Raw genomic sequence first — 22,410 nt, 5'->3', positions numbered from 1 at the left:
GAATGGGGGAGTCTCCTCAACCACCACCAATGTGCAGCATCCACCTGGATGATGCGACGGCAGCCATATTGCGCCAGAACGCCCACCACACACCAGCTTATTAGTGGAGAGGAGACCGAGTGATATAGCCAATTAGTATGAGGGATGATTAGTAGGCCAATGGGCAAGTTTGGCCAGGATGCCGGGGCACACCCCTACTCTTTTTCGAAGGACATCCTGGGATTTTTAATGACCACAGAGAGTCAGGACCTCGGTTTAACGTCTCATCCGAAAGACGGTGCTTTTTGACAGTATAGTGTCCCCATCACTATCCTGGGGCATTAGGACCCACACAGACCACAGGGTGAGCACCCCCTGCTGGTCTCACTAACACCTCTACCAGCAGCAACCTGGTTTTCCCAGGTAGTCTCCCATCCAAGTACTAACCAGGCTCAGCCCTGCTTAGCTTCAGTGGGCAAGCTGTCTTGGGCTACAGGGTGATATGACTGTTTTTTTGCTTCAGATTTTGTTTTTCCAGAATGTTTTGCTTGATGCTGTTTTTTTTTTAGTTTTACTCTGTAAAGACAAAGACTTGTAAATGTTTAATGTTCATTTAACTTTGAACAAACTCTTGCCAGTAAATAACATAAATGTAAATCTACGGTAAATTACCGGCAACCCAGCTGCAATTTCTACAGAATTTTTTTACAGTGTGGGAATTCATGCTGATGGTGATCATTGTTATGACAAATTAAATACTCTTTTGCACTGATATCCATCTTTAGACTTGTTTCACTGATCTTGACATTATGTCTGTTAAACAACACTGAAACCTTTAATAACTGAATCAAGAAGTTCACATAAGAATGTTACATTTCTGTATACTGTGTATCTGTCAAAACAAACATGATTTTTTTTGTACAGGCTCTGCAATACAATAAATGCAACGGAAAATGTCCGAATAAATTTAAGCATCCCAAAGGCAATGACAAGCTTAATATTCATATTCCCCACCATGATTCAGCCATTAAAAGCACGTGAACATGCATTAGCACTGCATTAAACTTCAGAGAGGCCGCACGCTGCCACATATTTACAGCCTTACTACAGCTTTAAGGTAAGTCAATACAATGAAGATGGAGGCGAGGGTGAAAAAAAGATAAGATTTATTACAAAACTGCAATTTTCATAGACTATATAAAATGAGATTAACCTTATTTTGAGTTATCTATATGTTGTTGTTTTTTCCAGATCCTTGCTGGCAAAGACCCAGAAAATGAATTCAACATCTGATCTTGTGGACGGTTATGAGGAAGCTTTAGTTAAAAACATTGTTATAGTTTTTCTTGGACTTATCATTAATTCTATTAACGCAATGCTTGTGGTCACTTTCTTTGCCAATCCAATATTTTCAAGAGACTCCAGATATATTTTATACATTCACCTTGTAATGAATGACATGATTATGATCTTTGTGTCAGTAGCGCTCTATGTGATGAGCTACACTTTACGATTTGTTAATTTCGCATTTTGTTGCACATTGTTGACTCTTGTTACAACTACCTTTATGATAAGTCCATTGAATCTGGCCGGCATGGCCATTGAGCGTTTCATTGCAATCTGTAAACCTCTGCACCACCCTCAGATTTGCACACCACAAAGGACCTACATCTTTATTTGTTTTTTATGGTGTGTAGGAGCCATACCTTCACTGACAGATATCATTATTTTATTTTTAACACAGACTGCATTTTCCTTCAAACCTCCTGCTTTTTGCTACCCACCAATTGTGTTTCCTACCAAACTCCACCAGGATCGTACGACTTATTCACAAGTCATTTATATGTCATTAGTGTGGTTAATTTTGATTTATACTTACTGCAGAGTTTTGTTCACAGCAAAAAAGGCAACTTCACAAGGAGCAGCAAATAAGGGCCGAAACACAATACTGTTGCATGGTGTGCAATTACTTCTTTGTATGTTGTCTTATCTTTCACCAGTTTTGGATTATGTTCTTTATATTTTTTTTCCAATACACAGAAGTAAGATCAGTTTCTTTAATTATCTGCTTACAAATATTATTCCACGATTACTGAGTCCTTTGATATATGGTGTCCGAGATCAGAGGTTTGCAAAAGAATTAAAGAAACATTTTTCTTGTAAACAGTTATTTGCAAGAACTGTGCCCCTATAAATATGCCAAAGTGACTGTATTTAATGAAATAGTTGTGTTTATTTTTGTATCATGTGTGGTTTCATTGGAGACATTTATTTCACCTTTAAATATTGTGCCATCATAAACATCATTGTTATGTTATTAATAATATTTTTTATGAACCAGTACTGTAACTTTTTGAATTATTTCTTGATCTCATATTGCTTGGACAATGTTTGTGTAACATATTGTATACTTGTGGCATAGCACCTTGCACATTTTCTATCAGCCTACCATCTCTAATTGGCACATTTAAGTAACTGTTTCTTAAAATATCAAAATCCCTCTGAAAGTGTGATATAAAACGCCCCAGTTTAATCAGAAGGGCAGAGCTCTTCACTCATATTATGTGTGCATTTTGAGACCCCTAAAGGAAGAAATATGTCCGTGCAACTTTACTTTGACAACACAGCAGCAAAAATCATACTGATGCTGTTAAGATTGATGTTGAAAATTAATGTGTGCCAAATATCTTCTCTTTTTGAATTTTAATTCAAATCTATCTCTGTACTATTTTTTATGTAATGTCTGGTGAATATAAACATGTAACAAAAATACTTATAAGTATTATTTATAAAACACTAATAAATAATTAACTCACAGGTTAAATACTAAAATAGTTTTTTAATAAATATTTAATACATTTTGTTTCTTTTTTAAAATATTTTTTAATTTTCGCCCATCACGAGATGGTACCGTTCTTTTATCTGAACAATTATTTATTTCTGTAAAAATGAAAACAGTGAAAGAACAACATTTAAGACAATCAAATAAACACTTAAAAGACCCACTTTATTTCTATTTTTGACATTTCATGAAACGATTTGTAGCGCCATCTATATTACTGATTTCAATAGTGCAGATGACAAGAGGTGCTAGCAAGCTTATAACTTATCTATTATATCGAACATCTTTGCTTTAACTTAATGCAGCATTGCGCATATTGATCAGGGTATGACATCAAAGTATCGCGAGAATAAAGCTTTTGAGTTGCTCGCGCGATACTTTGATGAGACCCTTGAAGTCAAACACACCTTTCGTTTTGAGTAACTTCTCGTCTTGTGACTGGAAGTTTTGATTGTAAAAAAAACAAGAACTGACAGCCGGATGAAGTTAAAGTACTGCGAGACCGATTAGAGAAATCAAACCAAGTCTAATTTTGTCTCACTCTCGCGGTAGTTTGACGTCATCCAGCTGTCGGTTCTTGAGGCGCCGCATGAAGTCGAACAAGCCTATAATATCAACAAAGTCATGTGACTGACCTTAGGACATGCCTCTTCCTCTTTGCTGTACTCGCCTCATCCGAGACAGGTAAGTGGTGTATTTAAGACACAAAACTATTTTGGGACTCTGCGGTTGTTAATCCATCACTTTTTGTGCAGGTGACTTGTGTCCTTGAGGATTGTGTGTGGTTTTTCCCTTTTGACAGAGAGTTGTTGTTTTTGTCAGGGGGGGGGGGGGCACTGGATGCCCGTGATGTCCATCGTGAATGCCACTCTTGTTTGGGCATGGCTCATTTATTACAAAAAATTGAGAATCCCTGTACATCTGCGCTGGAGCTGTCTGTGGAGGAGCGTGCCCTGAGAGCCCGAAGGGCGGAGAAGTCTGTTGAGGCTTCAGCAGTCCAGTCCTTACTGGATGACATGGGGCGTGTTTCTAAAAAACACTCCAAGAAGCGCAGACATGAGCACTCCCCTGCCCACAAAAAGCATAAAGGCTCAGATTTACAACCGGACACTCAGTCCCAGATCCTGGCTGCCATAGGTGGTTTGTCTGATCGGTTGGGAAAGATTGAGGCTCAACATTCTGTGGCAAGGCCCACTTCAGAGGGTTTCCTCCCCTGACAGGGTGACTTCCTATCAACAGGGTGATGAGGATCACCCTGACACCCTCTCTCTTTATGCCCTGGCCTCCTCTTTTGGGAGTAGTGGGCAGGGTGAGGATGCCACTGAGTCTGACTATTTTTTAGATGAACTGTCCGCTTTGTCCGACCCAGGTGACAATGAGTGTGGCAAAGATTGTGGGTCTTGATGTCCCGACTGTGCCCTTTGCTCTGGTGGATGGAGTGTGGGCAGGCATCTCCCAGTCCCAGCAATCGGTTTCGGTCCATTTGGCTGGTGATTATTTGCAGATGCTCAGAAAGGCATGGAGTTCTATGCGGGCTGCCGAAGATTGGCTAAAATACCATATGCTCCCGAAACTCGTATGGGGGATATGCCTCCAGTTGAACGGGAAATGGCAGCTTTGATGTCTCTGGGCCCGTCTGGTGTGTACGTTGTCAGGTATATGTCCAGGGGCTCCCGGCCACTGCACCAACCCGCTTGTGGGTATGGCAAGCAGCAGACTGTGGCATTCTCACCTCCTGGTGGTGGTTATGGACACCCATCCCAGCGCCGGCAAGGGTTTCGCCCCTACCCCACAACCAGAGGTACTCCTGAGAAGGCCTCAAGGGGGTCACCCCTAGGGGTATTGGGGTAGCCGCCGGAACTTGTCCCCAGCTGTGCCTGGACAAGTGGTAGGAGATGTATTGTCTCCACTACTACTGTCAGGGAAAAAAATCCTTCCTTATTTGGACAACTGGCTGGTTTGTGCCCCGTCTCCTGGCCAAGTCACAGAGGATACAAGGTCGCTTGTCTCACACGTCCAGTCCCTAGGTTTCACTGTGAATGTAAAGGAAAGCAACCTCAAACCAAGGCAGCAGGCAGTCTTTTTGGGTCTCTGCTTGAATTCCGTCATGATGTCGGCGTCTCTCAATACTCACAAGGTGCAATCCATTCTGACCCTCCTGGACCAAATTCAGCTTGGCAGGCAAGTGAAGCTGGTTCAGTTTCGGTGGCTGCTGGGCATGATTTCGGCTGGTGTGGCTGTCGTTCCCTTAGGCCTTCTCAGGACTCGGCCGCTGCAGAGATGGCTGAATGCCCTCAAACTCCACCTGAAGGGGGACAGGCAGGTAAAGCTTTTTGTATCGCGTACATGCCTTCAAGCTCTGTGTTCATCGCGGGACCAGGCACTTTTGGTCCAAGGAGTCCCCCTCGGGCTCATTCCTTCACACCGAGCTGTGGTGACAACAGATGGCTCCCTGACCAGTTGGGGAGGCACACATCAATGTTTTGGAGTTGAGGGCGGTTCAACTTTCTCTAAAGGCTCTCCTTCCTTTTATTCGGGACAGACATGTCCTGGTGAGAACAGGCAGTTCCTGCACTGTGTATCACATAAATCACAAGGCACCAGGTCTCTTCACTGCCTCCATGTTGCACAGGAACAACTTTTTTGGGCTTTTCAACGTCTGGCTTCGCTCAGGGCGATTTACATTCCGGGAGTTATGAACCAGGAGGCAGACCTTCTGTCCAGGTCTGGCCCTCCCCCAGAAGAGTGGAGACTCCATCCGGAAGTATTGGCCCTCCTATGGACTGGCACGGATCGACCTGTTTGCATCAACGGCGACGGTCAAGGAGGTCACCTGGGTCTGGATGCACTCGATCTCGAGAGTGGCCGAAATGATTATTGTATGCTTTTCCTTTGTTCCCTCTGCTTCCCAGGTTCTCCACAGGGTCGCCATCGACCATTACAAGGTGCTGCTGATAGCTCTTCAATGGCCAAGAAGGCATTGGTTTTCGGTGCTCCTTTGCTTGGTTTATGGGGAGCCTTGGCCTCTGCCAGTCAGAGCGGACCTGCTTTTTCAGGTAGAGGGGCAAATATGGCACCCGAAGGCGGCCGTCCTGCAGCTCTGGGCTTTGCCCCTTCTCAGCCCCTCTCTCAGGGGCTAGATGAAACGGTCTTGCACACTTTAGATAACGCCAGGGCTCCCTCCACTCGTTCTAACTATGCCCAGAAGTGGAGGTGTTCTCAAGATGGTGTCACAGTAGGCAGGAGGATCCAGCAACTTGCCCCGTCAAACTTATTCTCCACTTTCTTCAGTCGCTTCTGGACTCAGGGAGGGCGGCTAGCACAATTAAGGTGTATTCTTCTGCTGTATCCCTTTTCCATAAGGCTGTGGAGGGTGTTACAGTGGGGAGACATCTCTTGGTGTCCCAATTCATTAAAGGGGTGTGTAGAATGCATCCATACAGGTCCCCTAGGTCTTCTTCATGGGAGCTTCCCTTGGTGCTGAAGGCCTTGATTCAAGCTCCTTATGAACCCAAAGTACAGGCAACACTTCTCTTGGCAATATGTTCTGCTAAGAGGGTTGGCGAGCTGCATGCACTATCTGTTAGTTAGGACTGTTTGAGATGGAAGGCTGAAAACACTGGCGTGTCTCTCTGGCCAAATCCTTCTTTTCTGCCTAAGGTGGTTAACCCTCAGACTCTTAACCAGGTGATTGAGATAAGCTCTTTTCAGCTTGACCCGGCTCTTCCACAGGGGGATGCGAGCCTGCTTACTTTATGTCCGGTAAGGGCGCTACAGGCTTATCTTGCCCGCACTCTGGCTCTGAGATGCTCTCACACCCAACTTTTTGTTTGTTTTGGTGACAAGAAGTTGGGGCTCCCTGTGTCTAAACAGACTTTGTTCCACTGGATTGTGGACACTGTCTCTGCAGACTCTTCTGGGCAGGATCTCAACATGGTCTGCTCCCTGTACTTTTTCCAGGTTCTACAAAGTGAATATGGCATACAATGCACCATTGGGTTCCGCCATTCCCCTCTCGACTGTGGGGCACATTTGTGACGGGGTGGAGCCCCCTGTTCCTCGCGACCCTGATGGTACTTGTCATCCAAGGTAAAGACGGTGGTCTGAGTGAGGTCGAAATAGATTGTACGTTATCTTTAGATTGGTTTCACTGATCTTGACATTAATTTATGTCTGTGAAACAACATTGAAACCTTTAATGATAACTGAATCGAGAAGTAAAATGAGAATGTTATATTCCTGTTTAAAAACAAACGTGATTTTTTTGCACAGGTTCTGCAATACAATAAATGCCAAGGAAAATGTCAGAATAAACTAAAGCTTCCCCAAGGCAATGACAAGCTTAATATTTATGTTCTCTCAGCCCATAAAAGCACGTGAACATGCATTAGCACTGCATTAGAGAGAAGCCACACGCTGCCACATATTTACAGCCTTACTACTGCTTTAAGGTAAGTCTATGAGGATGGAGGGTGAAAAAAAGATAAATGATTATGCATAAAACTTTTTAAAAGACTATATAAAATAAGATTAACCTTATTTTGAGTTATCTATGATCTGGGTTGTTAGACCTGCTTATTAACCAGTACTGTTGTTTTTTCCCCAGATCCTTGCTGGCCAAGACCCAAAAGATGAACTCAACGTCTGATCTAGTAGATAGTTATGAGGAAGCTTTAGTTAAAAACATTGTTACAGTTTTTCTTGGACTTATCATTAATTCTATTAACACAGTGCTTGTTGTCACTTTCTTTTCCAATCCAATATTTTCAAGAGACTCCAGATATATTTTATACATTCACCTTGTAATGAATGACATGATTATGATTTTTTTGTCAGTAATGCTCCATGTGATGAGCCACACTTTACACTTTGTTAATTTCCCATTTTGTTGCACATTGTTGACTCTTGCTGCAACTACCTTTATGATAAGTCCATTGAACCTGGCCGGCATGGCCATTGAGCGTTTCATTGCTATCTGTAAACCTCTGCACCACCCTCAGATTTGCATACCACAAAGGACCTACATCTTTATTTGTTTTTTATGGTGTATAGGAGCCATACCTTCACTGGCAGATATCATTATTTTATTTTTAACACAGACTGCATCTTCCTTTAAACCTCCTGCTTTTTGCTACACACCAATTGTGTTTCCTACCCAACTCCACCAGGATCGTACGACTTATTCACAGGTCATTTATATGTCATTAGTGTGGTTCATTTTGATTTATACTTACTGCAGAGTTTTGTTCACAGCAAAAAAGGCAACTTCACAAGGAGCAGCAAATAAGGGCCGAAACACAATACTGTTGCACGGTGTGCAATTACTTCTTTGTATGTTGTCTTATCTTTCACCAGTTTTGAATTATATTCTGTATATTTTTTTCCCTATACACAGAAGTAAGATCAGTTTCTTTAATTATCTGCTCACAAATATTATTCCACGATTACTGAGTCCTTTGATATATGGTGTCCGAGATCAGAGGTTTGCAAAAGAATTAAAGAAACATTTTGCTTGTAAACATTTATTTCTAAGGACTGTGCCCCTATAAATATGCCAAAGTGACTGTATTTTATGAAATAGTTGTGTTTATTTTTTTTATTATGCATGGTTTCATTTCAATGTATTGGAGATATGTATTTAATCTTTTAAGATTGTGCCATCATAAACATCATTGTTATGTTATAAGTAATATTTTTATGAACCATTTATTGAAAAAATTATAGTCTTGTTTTAAAGGTGAAGTACTTATTGTATACTTATGGCATGTAGCACATTGCACATATACTATCAGCCTACCATCTGCAATTGGCACATATTAGCAACTGTTTCTTAAAATATCAAAATCCCTCTGGAAGTGTGTTATAAAACACTCCAGTTTAATCTGAAGGGCAGAGCTCTTCTTCACTCATATTATGTGTGCATTTAGAGACCTCTTAAGGAAGAAATAGGTCAGTGCAATTTTACTTTGTCTACACAGCAGCAAAAATCATGCTTATGCTGTTAAGATTGATGTTGAAAATACAAAAAATACAATAAAACATTTGTGCCAAATATCGTCCCTTTACGGATTTTAATTAAAATGCATCTCTGTACTATATATTTTAAAGTAATGTTTGTTGAATATAAATATGTAACAAAAATACTTATAATTATTAATTATAAAACACTTAAAAATAATTACAGTTGAATTTATCTCACAGGTTAAATACTAAAATAGTTTTTTAATAAATATTTAATTAATTTTGTTTATTTTTAAAATATTTTTTTAATTTCCACCCATAACCAGATGGTGGTATCATTATTTTATAGGAACAATTTATTTCTGTAAAATAAAAACAGAGAAGCAACAAAATTTGATACAATCAAATAAACACTTAAAAGACCCACTTTATTTCTATTTTTGGCATTTCAAGAAACGATTTATAGCGCCATCTATATTACTGATTTCAATAGTTCAGATGACAAGAGGTGCAACTTATCTATTATATCAAACATCTTTGGATCAACTTAATGCGGCATTGCGCATATTAATCAGGGTATGACATCATAGCATCGCGAGAACAAATCTTTCCAGTCGCTCGCGCGATACTTTGATGTCATAGAACGCTCCGCGTGCGCAGCGCAAAGCCCCCTGAAGTCAAACACACCTTTCGTTTTGAGTAACCTCTCGTCTTGTGACCGGAAGTTTTGATTTTAAAGCAAAAAACAAATAATTGTCTATTTAATCGCTACGTATAACGGAAAACATGTGAATTGCCGACTTGAATTTTAACAGAAGTGAAAGTGAAACCATTTCCTCAGAAATGTAATCACTTTCTGTTTTGACAGTGAACGCGACAGACTCACAACACAACCTCCTGATACAGGTAATCAATAAAATGCGTTTCTACACATTGACAGCGCTTACGAATAATGCGTCATTATAGTCAATTATATGCAAACACAGTATGTTAAATCCGTCATTTGTTGCATTGTAAACTAGCGTAACATGCCTAACAAATACCATGGTATTTTTGGATGACATTATTATTATGTTTAACAACATAGTTTCATCATAATAAAGTGTCCAGTGAAGCACAATATTACCATGGCACTTTAGTGTTAGTGAAGTTAACGTTGTTTCGGTGTCATTCATTGCCCAGCAATTTAACCCTTGCATTGAAGGTCAAATAATTTCATACTGTAAATAATTGAATGCTGAGTTAAATGTATTTAACAATCTTACAGGAATATGGCTCAGACTGATATTGATGAGGGTTTATATTCTCGACAACTGTAAGTGCTTAACTTTAATTGTTTCATTCCTGTCATTCCTGTGGCTTCTTGTAAATAGATAATGAAAGTGAAGAATATGTCTTTTTATAGAAGAGTTACCTTACTGATAATATCACACAAAATAAATTTATTTGAAAAAAAAAATCACAGCATTTAAGTTTACAGAGAGTTGTATTTTGGGGACATTTGACATAACATTGCGTTTGTTAATCTAATTTTTTGTATAAACATAACATTTGCATAAAAGTTGCATCTCGCAACAGGTATGTCATTGGCCATGATGCAATGCGTCGCATGGGACAGTCGGATGTACTCATCGCTGGGATGCGCGGTCTGGGCATTGAGATTGCCAAGAACGTCATTCTGGCCGGGGTCCGTTCAGTTACCATCCAAGATGAGGGTGTGGTGGAGTGGAGAGATTTGTCTTCCCAGGTCGGTTTGGCGTCTTTCACACACATGCATGACTTTCTTTCTTCCTTGAAAGGCAAAGCATCAAGATTTATTACATGCATGGTCTAAAAATGTCGAGCACTATGAAAATACCATGCAAGTAGTATATGCATGTTGTCCAAAAACTCTTTTGGAGTGTTTCATGTTTGAAAGTAAATCACACATGTTTGGAACAACATAAAGCTGAGTGCAAGGATTTAATTTTGAGTAAACAATTTTATTATGTGATGGATCATGCATTGCACAAATACAAACAAGTATAAATCAATAAATATTTACATGGACTGCTCTTCTGTAGTTTTACCTGAAGGAAACTGATCTGGGCCAAAACAGAGCCATGTGTTCTGAAAAACAGCTGTCCAGTCTGAATGTCTACGTCCGAGTTTCTGCTTACACTGACAAACTCACTGAGGACTTTCTCAAACAGTTTCAAGTAGGTTTAAATTCCTGCTATTATATGTTTGCTCAAAAGCCATGTTTCCATCCACATTTTTAATTGTGGGATATTGCATAAAAAAAAGCCAGATGGAAATCCCAAAATGTGCATCAATTACAAAAAATAAATAAGCATAAATAAAATGTCTTTTCCCATAAGAAGATATGCATACAAGCTACGATGGAAACACATTCACAGAATAAATTCCTCTATACACATCACAAATGATGACAGAACCGTTAAATTGATAAAAACATAGCTAATAACAATTTTTTGGTTTTGTCTTAAATGTTATGCTTTTTTTCTTGTACAATAGGTGGTTGTGCTCACAAATTCCCCCATGGACGAGCAGCTGCGCTTGGGAAAGTTTTGCAACTTGAACAAAATAAAGTTTATTGTGGCTGACACCAGAGGTCTTTGTGGGTAAGATTCGTTTCCAAGTATTTAGACTACCCAAAACCAGTTTGCATGCTATGAACGAAATGGATGTACTTTGCTAAAAAAGTTGCTTATTTTGGCATCTAACCTTGTTATGCAGGAAAAACACTATGTATTCACAGAAATGGCTGAAATGGTGTTAAACCAGTTTCTATTTACAGGCAGTTGTTCTGTGATTTTGGAGATTCTTTTGAGGTTAGAGATACAGATGGAGACCCTCCAGTCTCGGCTATGATTTCTCATATCAGCAAGGTGACAAAAAAAATCATATCAGTTTTCCCTAAAGGAACAGGAAAATTCTGTCATAATTTACTTTATATGCTATCTCAGGTGCCATACAGTATTCGAATTAACTATTGTGATCTATTTTGGTAATCAAGTAATCTTATGTTTTTTATTGATTACTTTAAGTAATTTATGTCTCAAAAATAAATATGGGATTCATGTGAGATTTTGGTGAACTATGGCTTTAAAGGTGCAGCATGTCATTACTTAAGTATTCATATAGATTACTAAGTTCTTTTTAACACGTGATTTGATCTAAGTTATATAAAAAATGTCATTTTAGGGAAATCCGGGCATTGTGAGCTTTACAGATGAGGAAAGCCACGAGTTTACTGATGGCATGTTTGTAACTTTTTCTGGGATCCAAGGGATGACAGAACTCAACGGCTGTTCCCCTATTGAGATCAAAGTGAGAGGTACATTTGCATATCAAAATGCTGGTTTAAGAAAGCAGGCAGATGGCAGTAGCACACATTAAGCCGATAACATCCCATCTGATTTTTTAGACAAGTACTCCGTCACTATCTGTGACACTTCAGGCTTTTCTGACTATGAGAAGAGCGGAGTGGCAACTGAGGTCAAACAGCCAAAGATCTTCCACTTTGTAAGTATTACATACTATAAGACTATTAAAGTATTTAATAGCTGTGGTTATATAGCTGTTACAGCAATAATACAATATTAATCAATCAGTAAATTTGGGGATTTATAGTTTTAATATCACTCTCAAGAGAATCATTTACACGTTTGTGTCCCGTTTATGACAAGCCAAAGCTCTCCTTGGTTTGCTTTGTGCATGGGCTTGTTGTTTATTAGCACTAATAAAACATTAAATTATGTGATGTTGATATTTTAATGCCTACAGAAACCTTTGGATGTGGCTCTGAATGAAGTTCTTAGAGATCCTGAGGTCCTGGAGATGACAGATCATGGCAAAAGAGAAAGACATTTATCTCTCCACCTGGCTATTCAAGCCCTGCATATTTTCTTTAAGAATAACAGCCGAATACCGAGTCCTAGATCTCAGGTGAGTGAGTAAAAGAGCAGCCTGTTTATCCTGTCGTATTAAAATCATTTACCCTTAAATTAGTTCATTTAAAAAGTGTCTGGCAAATGCGTGAAAATGTAAAAAGTAAACTTAAAGGTACAGTATGGGTTTTTTAGCGGTATCTAGTGGTGAGATTGCATATTGCAACAAACTTCAATTTCGAAACGCAATGAGAAGCTACGTTAGGACAAACATGTCATCATCTAAGTCAACGTAGGGATGAAGCACGCTCTGTAGAACAGTTTGTCCATTTAGGGCTACTGTAGAAACATGACAACGACTTTTACGAATTTACACACTGCACCTTTAATTTAATTTAGACAAGACTTGTGTTTTTGCTGCCCTCTACAGGCCGACGCAGAACAGGTGGTCAAAATAACAAAAGAGCTTTGCGTGACCACAGGGTTCAACGAACTTGATGAAGATGTTGTGCGTAAATTTTCTCTGAGTGCCAGCGGTGACCTGGCGCCTCTCAATGCTTTCATTGGCGGTCTGGCTGCTCAAGAGGTGGTAAAGGTAAAAATGTTAAGTTATAAAGAACAGATGAAAACTATTGAGCACGAAGACATACAGAGAAGTTAAAAATTATATATAATTAAAAATACTTCAGCTTCATACCTTCAGTATTTGTGATCAAGCACAGAATAGTACACCATAGAAGCCAATGTAATGGCTATGGGATCATTATGGGAGTCATACAGTGACATACCGTATCAATGATCATTGAAGGTGTTATCAGTGCACTATAATGTTGTTTTGGGGGAGAGCTGTGATGGAGTGGACACATTAAACTTTTAAACATTTTACTTCTGTTTGTATTGGGGCCCACCCTAATAATTTGTCTAGTGGCATCCCTGCTAATTGTGTGAATGATTGTGTAGAGTTTGTTTATAGCTTTAATGTTTATTAAATCTTTAAGGCTTGCAGTGGTAAATTCACTCCTCTCAGACAGTGGCTGTATTATGATGCCCTCGAATGTTTGCCTGAAGATGAGGAAGTTCTGACTGAAGAAGCCTGTGCTCCTGTAAGTTATGTTGTGTTATGTCTTTACATACTTTATCTTTTGTTCCTTTAATTTCAACTTTTGTCCTCTATCATGCAGAGAGACTGTAGATATGATGGACAGATCGCCGTATTCGGATCAGCTTTTCAAGACAAACTGAAGAGACAGAAGTATTTTTTGGTGAGTGTAATTAAACATCTTCACCAGCGGAGGGAGACATTTCACATTAGCTGCTACTTGCTACTTGGTCAGATTTTGTTTAATAAAGGTTTGTGAGCTGTTTATGAAAGATTTGTTATTAAAAGCCAAGTGTAGATCATTGGCTCAGTGATTTAGAATTTACAGGAAGTAGTTTGTAAGTCAGGTGACATTTCCTGTTGAGTATTAAGAATGTGTAAATCAGTTTCCTGTGCGAGTCAAATTAGTATTTCAGATTTTCAGGAAATCAGTCATCACCACATTGAGCCTTATTGTACTTAATGAAATGGCTGCTTTCTATTAAATAACTTTTATTTGACAATACCAGTTATAATTAATGCAAGCTAATAAATATTGCATGTAATAATGTTTATATATATATATATATATAAATCTGGGAATATTGGAAACCTTACATGGAAATTACACAGGAATATAGGGGATTTGTGGCACACAGATGAAGATCAGTAAAATCTCAAGGAAGTTGATGTTTGTGTGATACAGTTGGTATAAATTACCCAAACTTTACAAATAATTTCCTTTAATTCCTTAAGTTTCCAACTTGTAATATTTCCAAAATTCCAGAGCTTTGCAATCTTAATAGTGTTATTAGTATATACTGAAATGTCTTTTTGATTAGGTTGGAGCTGGAGCTATTGGCTGTGAGCTGCTGAAAAACTTTGCTCTGATTGGTCTTGGTGCAGGAGAGGGCGGGAACATAACGGTTACAGACATGGACTCCATTGAGCGATCAAATTTGAATCGACAATTTTTGTTTCGCTCTCAGGACATTGGGGTGAGATGATTTACTGGTCCACTGCCTACCAAGTACACAAAATATTTTATTAATCTGCATAAAACCTTTTTAAATATGTTCAATGACTAAGGGGCGGTAATATCCCCTTCCGACATCACAAGGGGCGACAAATTTCAATGACCTATTTTTTCACATGATTGCAGAGAATGGTTTACCACAACCAAGTTTCTGGGTTGTTATTTATCACATTTTCTAGGTTGATAGAAGCACTGGGGACCAAATTACATGGAAAAAGTCTAAATGATATGTTTTGTGTTCAGAGACTGAAGTCTGAGGCAGCAGCTGAATCCGTTAGAAATATGAATCCCTACATAAATATCATTGCCCATCAAAACCGTGTTGCTCCAGAAACAGAGCAGGTGTACACCCATTCATTTTACGGTCAGCTTGACGGAGTGGCAGCCGCCCTGGACAATGTGGATGCCAGTGAGTGTTGACATGATTATACTGAGTCTTGGTTGCCTTGTAGCTTTGTTCCTAACTTTTTTCTTTTCGTTTTAGGAGTCTATCTTGATAAATGTTGTGTGAGGAGTAAAAAGCCCATGCTGGAGGGAGGAACTCTGGGTAGTAAAGGCCACACGCTGGTAGTAGTACCACATCTGACCGAGTCATATGGACCCTCATCTGGAGGACAGAAAGCCATTCCACTGTGCACTCTCAAAAACTTCCCACACCGTATAGAGCACACCTTACAGGTGAGGGGGGAAGAGCTATGTAATGAAGCAATGAGTTTTTTTTCACTACATGTAAATTATATACGTTTTATATAGAATAGTAAATATGCTACAGGTGAGATGTAAAAGCTATATAACAGAGCCATATATATAGGAGAGTATATAGGCTATAGGTGAGATGTAAAGGCTATATAGCAGAGCCATATATAAAAGAGTATATACGCTATAGGTGAGATGTAAAGACTATATAGCAGAGCCATATATAGAAGAGTATATAAGCTATAGGTGAGATGTAATGGCTATATAAGAGCCATGGTATAGGATAGTATATAAGCTATAGGTGAGATGTAAGAGCTATATAGCAGAGCCATATATAGAAGAATATATAAGCTATATGTGAGATGTAAGAGCTATATAGCAGAGCAGTATATAGGAGAGTATATAAGCTATAGGTGAGATGTAATGGCTATATAAGAGCCATGGTATAGGATAGTATATAAGCTATAGGTGAGATGTAAGAGCTATATAGCAGAGCCATATATAGAAGAATATATAAGCTATATGTGAGATGTAAGAGCTATATAGCAGAGCAGTATATAGGAGAGTATATAAGCTATAGGTGAGATGTAATGGCTATATAAGAGCCATGGTATAGGATAGTATATAAGCTATAGGTGAGATGTAAGAGCTATATAGCAGAGCCATATATAGAAGAATATATAAGCTATATGTGAGATGTAAGAGCTATATAGCAGAGCAGTATATAGGAGAGTATATAAGCTATAGGTGAGATGTAAAGGCTATATAGCAGAGCCATATATAGAAGAATATATAAGCTATATGTGAGATTTAAGAGCTATATAGCAGAGCCATATATAGGAAAGTATATAAGCTATAGGTAATATCTAAAGGCTATATAGCAGAGTCATATATAGGAGATTATATAAGCTATAGGTGAGATGTAATGGCTATATAGCAGGGCCATATATAAGAGAATATATAAGCTATTGGTGAGATGTAAGAGCTTTATAGCAGAGCCATATATAGGAAAGTATTTAAGCTATAGGTGAGATGTAAGAGCAATAGTGACGCTTTAGATTTTATTTAAACTATTTGTGGGATGTAAGAGTTGCTGTATTTAGTTGTATGTTGAATGTCTAATTTCTTTATTCTTTACTTTCAGTGGGGCAGAGATCAGTTTGAAGGCCTCTTTAAGCATACAGCGGAGAATGTAAACCAGTTTCTCAGGTATAGAAATGCAATTTAGCTGATTTAACCGTTTTTTGGGGGGGGGGTTCTCATGCCCAAGCTAAGACATCTGTTATTAGCTCAACCCCCTGACTTCCTGCCAGTGTCAACGGTCAGATGTTTTTTCAGTTGAAATGCCGTGAAGGATGTTTATAAAGAGGAGAGTGTGCAGGAAGTTGAGGTGGCATGTACAGGAAGCAGATACCGCAAAGGGAAGGCCGCCACATAACAGCTTCTCAACTACTTCCTGTTAGCTGTCGGCAAACCGTAGCCTGTTGGTCCCCACCCCAACCAACTATATTACACATCAAACCAGACCCATTCAAAAACACTGACTTTAAAACACACTTTTCCCTTTTGAAGAATTTTAGCGATTGATTTATTAGCTGTTGGTCTGTTGAGATAAATGCATTTTCCTGCATAGCTGGCCGTTTCCCCAAAAAGTGTCTCCAAAAAGTATTTTGGCTCCTAGACCACAATTAAAATGTCTTTGCTATGGATAATGCATAGCATGATGTTTGGTGAGATATTTTGTCATCTGAATCAATGACAATCAGAATTGTTAAGTCTAAATTCATTTGTTATCACTTCATTAAATGTTTGATGTGGTCTGTCTTTCATTGCAGTGACCCAGCGTTTGTAGATCGCACTGTCGCCCGTGGAGATGTAGAGGCTGTAGAAGTGTTGGATGGAGTCTATAGGAGTCTCACCCAGGAACAGCCACAAAACTGGACTGATTGTGTCGGCTGGGCACGCAGACAGTGGGAAACACTTTACAGCAATGATATTAGACAGCTACTGCACTGCTTTCCCCCTGATCAGGTAATACTGAGAGCCAAACTCAATAGAAAATTCATAAATACAGTGTGACATAATAGTTCATATTTTGGATTTGTAACTAAAAAAGTTCAAAACACTTAACCTCAGGGTATTTCACCTGTAAAGCGTGATTCTTATAAAAAAAAATCCTGCAAGAGTTCTCGGGACCACCAGGTGGCACTGTTGTCCATGAATAATCTATTGTTTAACTGAGCTTCTACTTCTTGAGTTTTGATGAATTAACAATATAAACAGAGTCAGACCTTTATGATAGGTTGCTTATGTAATAAATTAGTAATCCATAATTTTTTCAGTCCTTATCAGAATTGATAAAATTTAAACAAAATATATACGGTAAATATCCATAAATATATTTGGATCAAAGATGTTATTCAAAACATGTATTTTAAGGGATAGTTCACTGAAAAAGATCTGGGGCACCATTGACTACCATTGTATTGTTTTTTCTACAATGGAAGTCAATGGTGCCCCAGATTTGCTTGGTTTCAAACATTTGTGTTCAGCAGAGTAAAGAAATGTATACAGGTTTGGAACAACTTGAAAGTAAAATTTTTCAAACTATCCCTTTAATCCCAATTTCAAAATATTACTTAGAGACAAGGTTTTTATAAATATGGTCACCCACTTTGCTGAAACTCCTAACATAGTAATTTCGGCATTTGTTTTTTAAAAGTGTGATTCATGTTGAATCAAAAATGCATCCTGTCAATCTTCTGCTGTGTCTGTCTATGGTTGCATCATATGGATGTGTAGACATCTAACCCATAGCATCAGTGTCTGCATACAAAGATAAACATCCAATCGGAGGATGGGAGACATGAGCAATCACAGTGTTGAAACTCGAAAACGTCCACTATCTCCCAACCCAGATATTTCTGTTGCACAACCTGAAGTCATAGATATTGTATATGACGCAACAATACATCACTTTTCTGCATTTATGCTTCTTAGATTGAGTAAGAAGAGCAAGTCTGGTTTTGAAGAAACTTGCCTAGTACTCAAGAAACAAACTCTAAAGGTGTGTCAATAGATTTTCATTTCTTTTAAGGGATATTAGGACTTAAATTTAATAGTTTTTTCTTTTAGTGAGTATGTTGAGGATCTCTCAGTATGTTAAACATCAGTCTCTGTGGGTTGGATGAGCTTGGTTTAACAGCATTGTCAGCCAGACGTTTCTCCTGCAGTGCCGAGAGACGGTGCTTATAAAGAGTCTTTTTACTCGACTAGTAGAATGAGCATTTTGTTGCAGTTTTTTTTTTTTTTTGGTCTGTCTGTGCTCATTTTAACAGCACTTCTGATGTTGTTAGCAGACAAACTGTATTGAACCCACATGATAAAGTCATTATTCTGTGTGTCTGAGCAAAAGGCAGGGAGACGGGGATGGAGACAGGGCCTTTATGGTCACCATTCATGTCCAGTTCGCAACAGCATGTGACCAGTAACTGCAAGGGCACCATTTGTCCCAGAACACATGTAAATGGCTTCGTTCTTGTCATTCATTTGAAACGTTGGACGATGTTTCTTCTCAATATAATTCATTACATTATTGGATTTACTTAAAGCAACAATCCGTAACTTTGGCCTCTACACAAATCACAATCTCTGTTAGAAGCACAAAACTTTAAGTTACTTTATATACTTATCTATACGTGGGTTTACGTCAATTTATTTCTCGCACGTTTTACGACAGCTGAAATGATAAATAATTATTATTATTATAAGTTTAGTGCTGTGAATGGTGGTAAGATAAAGAGATCATTTCGTACACAGATTTTTTAACCCATAACCTGGCGTCGTCCCGTGAGTGAGACACATGAGTTTACTTTAATATTTATCATGTAAATGTTTATCTAATCATAACTATATATCATTGGAAAGGTCTAACTGTGGGTTCACACCAGATGCGGGTTTGCGCGAGTAGAGCACACATATAGTCAATGCAATATCAGATGCGTCCTCGCGTGGGGCGTTGCGAATGACGCAATATGGGTGGCGCGTTTGCCACGAAAACACGCGCTATTCACCTCAAACGCGCCTTCGTCCAAGTTGAAAATATTCAACTCGAGCAAAAAATTAGCATGACACAAAGTTAAATGCCACGGGTAATCTAAAACGAGTAACGCGATGCCAATGCGTTTGGTATGTACGTAGCATAACTGTGGATTCACACCAGCCGCGTTTAAGGCGTCAAATTCAGGCAAAAAAAAAGAAAGCCGGGCGTGAAATTCTAGTCATGGGAGGGGCTTCTGTGACTCCACTCGCTTCCTGTAAGCACGTCACTATTAGAGCAAGCTCCTGATTGGTTAACGCAGTGCGTTTTTCTGCCAAAGTAAAAAAATTTCAACTCTCGCGTTTCCCGTGGCAATGCTTAATTCGTGCAAACTAGATGCGCGAATAAGGCGGAATCGCGTCTACCGCGCTGCGCTGAACGCCTCATTCGCACCGCGAGACCTTCAGACGCGCGTCAACGCTTCTTCACATTGACTTAACATTGAAATCACTCGTGGTGGTTGTGAACACAGCATAATGCTACATACACACAAAACGCGTTACTCACTCCAGATTATTCGCGGGATTTAACTAATGTCCAGCGAATTTTTAACATTTAACATTTTCCACTTTGCGGAAGATGCATTTGAGGCGAATAGCGCGCGTCAGCCCATATCGCGTCATTTGCATCGCCCTACGCGAGGATGCGTCTGATCGCGTCTTTGCATTGACTTTGTCTGTAATCTACTCGCGCAAATCGTTGAACTCGCGTCTGGTGTGAACCCACAGTAAGAATCTAGAATACATATTTACGAAAAGAGTGTGCCGCAAAACATTTATATTCTGGCGTGAAACATTTTTATAATTTTATGTATACGATATATACTTTATTGCATTATTTTATTTATTAAATTAAAAGTAAACTGCTATAACATAAATAATTTTTTAATAAATATTTTCATGTCCAGACCAAGACTGAGATCACCAAAAATTACTGCAAATGACTTTATATCATGACATTATATTTACTTGTAAAGTGTTACGTTTACTTTCATAAATATCCTTTTTGTTTCATCTGTCTATCTTTGGATGTTCTTCTCTAGGTAACCACCTCTGGACTCCCATTCTGGATGGGTGCAAAAAGATGTCCACATCCTTTGACCTTTAACACCAACAATGTAAGTTTTAACCAGTAAATCCCTGCAAACAGCCCTTGGGATATCCCATCATCCCCGTCAGACAGAAATGTCTGACTTTTATCTTTTCCCCTCTGTGATTTGGAGACCGTCTTGGTGTTACTGATCACCTGAGATTAACAACCGAGTTGACATCATGTTAAACTGCAACCCCTCACACGTAAACACACAGTGCTACATTTGCAAACAAGTCGTGCTTATCATGCGAGACCAATTTAAGTACATACTGTATGTACAAAAGATATTATAATCCTTTAAAGATTTAAATCATGTTTCTGTAGATATGCAAATGATTCAGTTGTTGTCATTCCTCAACCTTTATTTACTACTTTAATGGCCCATTGTTCCCGGTGTCTTTAATTCTCCATGAATGTTATCAGTGTTCAGTAAGGTTGGTTTTACCCTGAAGGCATTTCTTTTCGATTCATCATGGTCGATTTGAATTCTATGACTAACCAAAGTTGGGAGTCTTGTGTTTTTTTTTTTTTAAATGTTACACATATTCCCATTTGTCATTTCCATTTACATGACACATTTCCTGGGTTTCCACGTGTCTCTGCATGTGTGTTCATGTCAATGTTTTCCATCTGAAATCAAACACAAACACAGTTGCTTATAAAAACTAATAAAACCAATTAAATTTTGAAATTTTTACAAGTTGCTGTTTCTCTCATCTCACAGGTCACCCATATGGACTTTATTGTGGCAGCGGCCAATTTATATGGGAATATCTACGGGATTGAAGGCTCAAGAAATCGTGCGGACATTCAGAGCATTTTGCAGGGAGTAAAAGTGCCTGAATTCGTTCCTAAATCTAGCGTAAAGATTGCCGTGACCGATGAGGAGCTTAAAGAGAGTTACGATGAGAAAAAAGATGAGGGTCAGTCTGATATTTTACATTGTACAATAAAACATAATGCTGTTTATTGTCTGTGTACAATGAAGCTTACTTAATATTTTTGTCTGTGCCGTCTCACACTTGTTTCGTCTCTTAGACATGGTCAAGCTAAAGATGTTACAGGAGAAACTGTCAAAACTCCGGCTGAGCGTGCGGAACGTCCGGATGCATCCACAGGAGTTCGAGAAGGTACTGTGTTCTTGTCAGGACCGGATTATTTCTTTAACACTGTTAAATGTGTATATTTAAATCTGAATAGTAAGCTAGTTAACTTTGGCAGACACCGTTTTTGGTATGTGCACTGGGCATGTCAGACATCTTGGCGTCCGGTCTCAGATAGGAGGTCCCGTTGAACCACAAAACTGCCCCTAAACTGTCAAAACCCCCACTGGTGATTTCATCGACCCTTAACAGGTCCATCCATCCACTGCTGTGGTCCGGCTCGAAAGAGAGCGTTCATACACAGATGGGTCTTGTGTAAACCTGTGAATTCCTGCCGCTGCTTTTTCTCTTTGTATGGAGCAACACAGATCAGAAACCCCATCGACTTCCATAGTAGGAAAAGGAATACTATGAGGTCAATGGGGCCTCTGATCGGTTAAATGCGTTTATCAGAACAGAGAAATTTATACAGGTTTGTAAATGATGACAGAATTTTCACTATCCCTTTATATATATTGAGACTGAATGGGCAGCACTTTTTTGAGCAACATCTGAGTGTTTTTTGTTAGGGAAGGGATTAGACTCAGTCTTTCTGTCTCTCTGCATGTATCTGTCTTTTATTTTCACAATC

At 39.0% G+C, this 22,410-nt stretch overlaps 4 protein-coding genes across 4 annotated transcripts in view; all 4 read left to right on the top strand.

Annotated features, from left to right (window-relative positions):
• Nucleotides 1–22,410, top strand: part of LOC141282386 (uncharacterized) — a 219,013-nt gene that overhangs the window by 123,987 nt on the left and 72,616 nt on the right. The window lies entirely within an intron of this gene.
• LOC135769900 (odorant receptor 131-2-like) lies at nucleotides 1,256–2,173 on the top strand. The gene has a single exon (XM_065279422.2). It carries the CDS (start codon nucleotides 1,256–1,258, stop codon nucleotides 2,171–2,173), a length of 918 nt encoding a protein of 305 aa, XP_065135494.2.
• Nucleotides 7,453–8,370, top strand: LOC135770183 (odorant receptor 131-2-like). Its single transcript, XM_065279918.2, has one exon. It carries the CDS (start codon nucleotides 7,453–7,455, stop codon nucleotides 8,368–8,370), a length of 918 nt encoding a protein of 305 aa, XP_065135990.2.
• The window catches only part of uba7 (ubiquitin-like modifier activating enzyme 7), a 52,900-nt gene continuing 39,967 nt past the window's right edge, over nucleotides 9,478–22,410 (top strand). The window contains exons 1-20 of the mRNA XM_065279561.2: nucleotides 9,478–9,688; nucleotides 10,050–10,097; nucleotides 10,361–10,529; nucleotides 10,846–10,980; nucleotides 11,300–11,406; nucleotides 11,583–11,673; nucleotides 11,990–12,122; nucleotides 12,213–12,310; nucleotides 12,572–12,733; nucleotides 13,106–13,270; nucleotides 13,674–13,778; nucleotides 13,857–13,937; nucleotides 14,596–14,751; nucleotides 15,033–15,198; nucleotides 15,274–15,467; nucleotides 16,630–16,694; nucleotides 17,321–17,516; nucleotides 20,627–20,701; nucleotides 21,401–21,599; nucleotides 21,715–21,806. Coding sequence (XP_065135633.2) covers nucleotides 10,054–10,097; nucleotides 10,361–10,529; nucleotides 10,846–10,980; nucleotides 11,300–11,406; nucleotides 11,583–11,673; nucleotides 11,990–12,122; nucleotides 12,213–12,310; nucleotides 12,572–12,733; nucleotides 13,106–13,270; nucleotides 13,674–13,778; nucleotides 13,857–13,937; nucleotides 14,596–14,751; nucleotides 15,033–15,198; nucleotides 15,274–15,467; nucleotides 16,630–16,694; nucleotides 17,321–17,516; nucleotides 20,627–20,701; nucleotides 21,401–21,599; nucleotides 21,715–21,806 — 2,433 coding nt within the window. The 5' untranslated portion in view covers nucleotides 9,478–9,688; nucleotides 10,050–10,053. The remainder of the gene's footprint in view (nucleotides 9,689–10,049; nucleotides 10,098–10,360; nucleotides 10,530–10,845; nucleotides 10,981–11,299; nucleotides 11,407–11,582; nucleotides 11,674–11,989; nucleotides 12,123–12,212; nucleotides 12,311–12,571; nucleotides 12,734–13,105; nucleotides 13,271–13,673; nucleotides 13,779–13,856; nucleotides 13,938–14,595; nucleotides 14,752–15,032; nucleotides 15,199–15,273; nucleotides 15,468–16,629; nucleotides 16,695–17,320; nucleotides 17,517–20,626; nucleotides 20,702–21,400; nucleotides 21,600–21,714; nucleotides 21,807–22,410) is intronic.

This window comes from Paramisgurnus dabryanus, chromosome 7 (genome assembly GCF_030506205.2).
Source record: "Paramisgurnus dabryanus chromosome 7, PD_genome_1.1, whole genome shotgun sequence".
NCBI classification, from domain to species: domain Eukaryota; kingdom Metazoa; phylum Chordata; class Actinopteri; order Cypriniformes; family Cobitidae; genus Paramisgurnus; species Paramisgurnus dabryanus.
Note: the sequence above shows the minus strand (reverse complement) of the source record. Positions and strands in the feature narration are given on the sequence as shown.

Bases quoted from the DNA above. Each gene is read 5' to 3' on its own strand.
- LOC135770183 (XM_065279918.2), top strand. From the start codon at position 7,453: ATGAACTCAACGTCTGATCTAGTAGATAGTTATGAGGAAGCTTTAGTT.
- LOC135769900 (XM_065279422.2), top strand. From the start codon at position 1,256: ATGAATTCAACATCTGATCTTGTGGACGGTTATGAGGAAGCTTTAGTT.